This window comes from Lathyrus oleraceus, chromosome 5 (assembly GCF_024323335.1).
Source record: "Lathyrus oleraceus cultivar Zhongwan6 chromosome 5, CAAS_Psat_ZW6_1.0, whole genome shotgun sequence".
NCBI classification, from domain to species: domain Eukaryota; kingdom Viridiplantae; phylum Streptophyta; class Magnoliopsida; order Fabales; family Fabaceae; genus Lathyrus; species Lathyrus oleraceus.
Window position 1 is genome coordinate 636,810,178 of NC_066583.1, and position 6,095 is coordinate 636,816,272.

A 6,095-nucleotide genomic window follows, 5' to 3' on the forward strand; every position below is an offset into this window, starting at 1 on the left:
AACAAGGAATTCAAAATGTCAGATCTGGGTGACGTTTCATATTTCCTTGGCATCGAATTCTACAATAGTGGTAGAGGTTTGATGATGCATCAAAGAAGGTATGCAGGTGAAATACTCAAGAGATTTGAGATGCAAGATTGCAACCCAACTTCGACTCCAGCTGAGCCCAGATTACAACTGTCGAAAGATTCAGATTCAGATGATGTTGACCCAACCCAATATAGAAGACTTATTGGGTCACTTAGATACCTTTGTGACATAAGGCTTGACTTAGCATATAATGTAGGTATGGTGAGTAGATTCATACAGAAGCCAAAGGTATCACATCTAGCAGCGGCGAAGAGGATACTAAGGTATCTCAAAGGAACTCTCGACTATGGAATTTTGTTTCCTGTAGTTGATGAAGGAAAAGAATGTAAACTAGGGGGATACACCGACTCAAGTTAGTGTAATGATGTTGAGGATCGAAAATCCACACCTGGATATGTGTTTATGCTAGGTGGTGCACTAGTTGCTTGGAGTTTGAGAAAGGATCCAGTAGTGGCATTATCGTCGTGTGAAGCAAAAAACATAATTGTTTCTCTTTGTGCATGTCAAGCCACGTGGATGGTAAATCTGATCGAAGAGATAACATCGAAGAGTTATAAAGAAATTACCATGAAGATCGACATCATGTTAGATATCAATCTGGCGAAGAATCTGATAGCACATGGTCAAAGCAAGCACGTCGAGATAAGGTTCCATTATCTTCGAGAGCAGGTAGCAGATGGAAAGATGAATGTGGAACACTGCAGAACTGAGAATGAGATTGCAGACATCATGACGAATGGAGCGCATATCGAAGTGTTCAGAAGACTAAGAGTTATGATGAATGTAGATAGCTTAAACACAGTGAATTAGGTGGTGTGTTGAATTGTAATTCCTTGTGTCGAAGCAGGTTGCTCGACATAAGCAAGGAAGTGTCGAATCACCTAGTGTGTTGAGTTGTATTAGTGTGTCGAAGCATGTTACTTCACACAGGATTTCGACTTAGGCCTATTTTTAGTATTGTTAACTATTTTGGGTTTTTAAAGTTTTGGACTTTGCCTTAGGGGTCAAGCTAACCTAAATATATAAATATAGGGAGTAATCCTTGTTTTTGTATGAAGAGAAGAGAGAATTCAGAATATTATATTCACATAATTTTGCAGTTGTAAAGTGAATAAACAAGTTTTTCACAGGTTGTGGGCAGAGAGAAAAACTCTTTAGAAAATATTATTCTTTTCCATCGTTCTTTCTTTTGTTTCTCAATTGTTCTTTTCTTTCCATTGTCATTGTGTGGGTGATAACAATCTTGTTCATCAAGATTGATTGGAATTCTCTATAGGTTGTGGTGGATTTCCAACAATATAAAATATTTAAAATAAAAGTATGATCTTCTTATGTCAAGTAAACATATAAAATATTTCAAATAAAAATATGATAATTCTACAAATTACTTATAGATTAAAATAATGTAGTTAATTATAATTTATAAATAATTAAATTGTCAGAAGATTAAAATAAATAAATAATTAAATTGAATATAAAAAGTTATAGTTTAGAACTTTTTTAAACGGATAACATTACCAATATCAATTTAACATAATATACTAAAATCATTTATTTTATTAATAAAAAAATAATAATAATTGAAATAAAAAATGATTATATTTTAAAATGAACATTATATTTATATTTTAAAATATTTTTTATTGTTCCATTAAAAAATATATTTTATCTTACTAATTTTTTTTTTATTTCGTTAAATCAACTCAATTGATAATTATATATATTAAATATAAAACTTTTAATAAACTTAAAATTTCAAAGTAACTGACAAGCTGTCCCCATTCAACATCCGAGACTTTTTCATATTAATACAATTATACAATGATTAACATGATCACGTCTGCCAACTACATTTAAATCTTTTTTTTTTCAGAGTTTGACTTAGTAGCAATATTTAAAGTAAAAATAAGACAATTCTACCAATTTACTTACAAATTAAAATAATATAGTAAATATATTAAAAGTTAAGCCGAGAATTTTAAATAATAATATTTTAAAATTGGTTGAAAGATTACAATAAATAAATAAATAAGTCAAATATAAATTGTTAGATTTTAGATTTTTTTCAACGGATAACATTTTTAATAATATCAATTTAAAACAATATATTAAAATGATTATTTTCTTAATAAAATTTTAATAAGAAATTAGAATGGTTATATTTTAAGATAGTTACACTGTATTTATATTTTAAAATCTCTTTTGTTAGGTTAAATGTTATTTCAATTCCTCGAGATATAGTTCTTCAAGCACATTTGTATGGATTGAATAATGTTGACGAAGTTGAACCTTACTTATCTTCTCACAAAAGACTTATCAAGAAAAAATATTCCCGAATGAGTGACAAATGGTTGTTGAAAGAGCATAACAAGAATTTGATAAGTTGGTTTAATGAAAGAATTTCTAATGATGATATTGCATCCGAGACAATTAAATGGATATCATACTTTCAAAAATATAATGTAGTAACTTGGACTTAATAATTTTTTCTTTTATACAAAATAAAAATATGATCTAGTACAATGTAAAATAGTGAGGTTATGCTTGAGGTTGAATCCATGTATTTATCTAGTTCGAAAGATAAGAATCATATATTGGCATCTACAACTTTCTTCGGAGTCATTAAGAAGGTTTGGGAGATTGATTATATTTTATTTAAAGTGGTTTTATTTAAATGCTAGAGGACTGACAATAAGCTTGGTGTACAGACTGATGAGTTAGAATTCATAGGGATTGACCTTGGCAAGACAACTTATATAATCGAACCATTCATCATGGTTACTTAAGAAAAACAGGTGTTTTATGTGACTAATCCTTTTGACAAAAGATGATCAATTGTACTCCATGGAAAAAACATTCCTCATATTGATGAAAATCATGATTTAAGTTTTGATATTCATTCGACTCCTTCTTACGCAACACAATTGCCAACTTCATATGAAGAATTTGATAGAGATAATGTGCATGCTATTCGTAATGATCATGACGAAAGCATATGAGAAAATTAACAAGTAAATATTTTTTATTTTTTATTCATAATTTATTATATGCTAGAATTTCTAAGTTTATTTACTAAGAAATATTATCATTTGAAATTATATGTGTTTAAAGTCAATACACCAAGACACAAGACTCATTCCTCATGTTGTAGATATTGTTTGATATAATGATATATAAATTGTATGTTATTTTGTACTATTTTGGTTTTGATATATATATATATATATATATATATATATATATATATATATATATATATATATATATATATATATATATTGTTCTTAATGAAATTTTTGAGTCATTTTAGTTTCCAATTATATGTGTGGTTCGTAAATGGTTAGTATTATTGTTTCGGCTCTAGGTGTGGTTCACAAATGAAAAAAATACAGGTTAAAAAAATGGGAATTCCATAAAATCAAAAAATTATATTAAAAAAACAAATCTTTTTACCACGGTTGGTTCTTTCAACTGTGGTTATGTGTAAGTGAGCTATCAAAATTATAAAAATAAAACTTAAAATGACGTTATTGGGCATCAAACACAGGATCTTAAATTATTTCATTATGGTTATTTAGTACAACTGTAAACCACACAACCACACACTACTTTACCACAAACTATCAATCGTGATTATATCTCTTTCACAACTGTTATGAAATATGTTATTTGTATTAGTGCACACCTATATATGCTCGCGCTATCCCACCCCATTGTTTTGCAAACTTTTATGGGACGGACCAAAATCGGACGAACTTGCCTGTTTGCAACCCCTACTTATATGTCATAAATCTTCCATAAATATTGTTTCATTTATCCAAACTCTGATTATAGATTATAAGCATCTTATGGAATCTTGATCGATAGTCTAATGCCTTTGAGACATGGTTTTGCAAACTTACAAACAAAAACTTTATATGCATTTTGCAATTGAACAAAAGTTTTCTTTAGAGCAATTGGTTGTGTGAGTTGTTGAAAATTATAATGGTAATTTAAGTGATGTAACTGGTTAACACGGGGTGTAACTGGTTAAAGCAAAGCCATAAACAACCAATGAAGTAGTAGAAAAGTGAAGTTTTCGAAAGTGTAACCGACTAACCTCAGGCGTTAACCGGTTACCACTAAATGTGATTTAATTCAGTGTTAGCTATAACCAGTTACACGCCCGAATTTTTCATTTTTTCGTTTTGGATCTCAAACATATTGTAACACTTATATAAATATATTGGATGCATTCTCATTCAAGGTTAATACAATGATCACTCCTCACTCTCAACTGTCACACACTCTCTCTCAAACACCTAATATGCAACATTATTCAAAATACAATTGTTATATATAAAAAAAATATATATTTATAATTACTCAAATTAGAGAATAAATTTATATTTAAAATTTTAATAAAATTTAAATTTCAAAGTTTAAGTGACAAATCAAACCATCCCGATTCAACGTCCTTTTTCATATTAATACAATGGTTAACATAATCACGTGTGCCAACTACAATTAAATCTATTTTTTTTTATAGAATTTGACTTAGTAGAAATATTTAAAATAAAAATAAGACAACTCTACCAATTTAATTACAAATTAAAATAATATAGTAAAAATATTAAAAAATTAAGCCAAAAATTTGAAATAATAGTATTTTAAAATTGGTAGAACGATTAAAATAAATAATTAAATTAAACAAAAAATATTATATTTTAGAATTTTTTAAACGGGTAACTTTTTTACTAATATCAATTTAAAACAATATATTAAAATTAATTTTTTTCTTAATACAAATTAAATAATATTTGAAATTAAAATAGTTATATTTTAAAATAATTAAATTATATTTATATTTTAAAATCTCTGTTGTTAAATTTCGAAGAGAGATATTAATAAATAAAGAAAAATTATTGTGTTAAGATTTTTCAATTCATTCTAAAATAAAATAATGTAAAATTTTAATTTGACGCATTACTTCAATCTAACAATTATTATAGATAGTTTTCTTTTCTTTCATAGGTTAGTGAACACCATATATGTTCTATATATTATTTGTTAAACAACAGAAAAACCTAAATAAAATCGTACAAAAGAAATTTAATTCTTATACAAAAAATAATAACTATAACTATAATTACTCAAATTAGAGAGTAAATTTTTATCAAGCAAAAACTAAATTTTCAAAGTTTAAGTGACAAATCCAACTCAACCGACTCAGCTTCAGAAACTTCTTCCATGTTAATACTATGATTAACATGATCACTTGTGGCAGCTACAATTGAATTCACTTCTTTGGAGTTTGACTTATTAGCAATATTTATGGAAGACTCTCCAACACCATCTTCTAAATTCTTAAGCAAATTCTTCAAAGTTGGAGTTACAGTATTTGCATTATTTACACTAAGACTTTCATTCTTCGATCCATCAAGAAAAGAATAGGTTTTCATCTCTTGCATTGGTGTCCATGCAGAAGTATGACAATAATTAAAAGGAGGTGACATCCAAGAATAGCTTGGCCTTGGTTTGTGAATCATAGATTCTACATTAATTCCAAGTGATCTATTATAGGATCTAAATCCATGATAAGGAATTGTAGAAAGACTAGGATAATTAGTGTAGTAAGGAAAAAGATGACGAGGAGTCTCAAAACCATTGTTTGCCTTCTGTTCATGTTTTGCGAATGCCCGCTCTTTTTTATGAGCATTCTGGTGTCCTCCTAAAGCTTTCGCAGACGAAAATTGACTTTTACAATAATTGCATGGAAATTTTTTCAATGATTTCTTTTTGGTATTATCTTCTTTGTTGGACTTATTATTAGCCAAACTTGATGAAGATGAACCCACCACCATGTTCTTTGTAGGGTTGATAAAATCATGTTCTTGCAACTTTGACTCGCCAACAGAAGCATCCTCGGAGAACTTGGAATTTGAAGGTTGAGGTTTTACAACATCCTTCTCCTTCATTAATATCGCAACTGAAGTCGCAGAGAATTGATCAGAGTTTGCAGCCAT

The 6,095-nt window shown here is 28.3% G+C and overlaps 1 protein-coding gene across 1 annotated transcript; it reads right to left on the bottom strand.

Annotated features, from left to right (window-relative positions):
- Positions 1-5,264: 5,264 nt before the first annotated feature.
- Positions 5,265-6,095, bottom strand: LOC127082594 (zinc finger protein 1-like). The gene has a single exon (XM_051022824.1). It carries the CDS (start codon positions 6,093-6,095, stop codon positions 5,265-5,267), a length of 831 nt encoding a protein of 276 aa, XP_050878781.1.

Bases quoted from the DNA above. Each gene is read 5' to 3' on its own strand.
- LOC127082594 (XM_051022824.1), bottom strand. From the start codon at position 6,095: ATGGCTGCAAACTCTGATCAATTCTCTGCGACTTCAGTTGCGATATTA.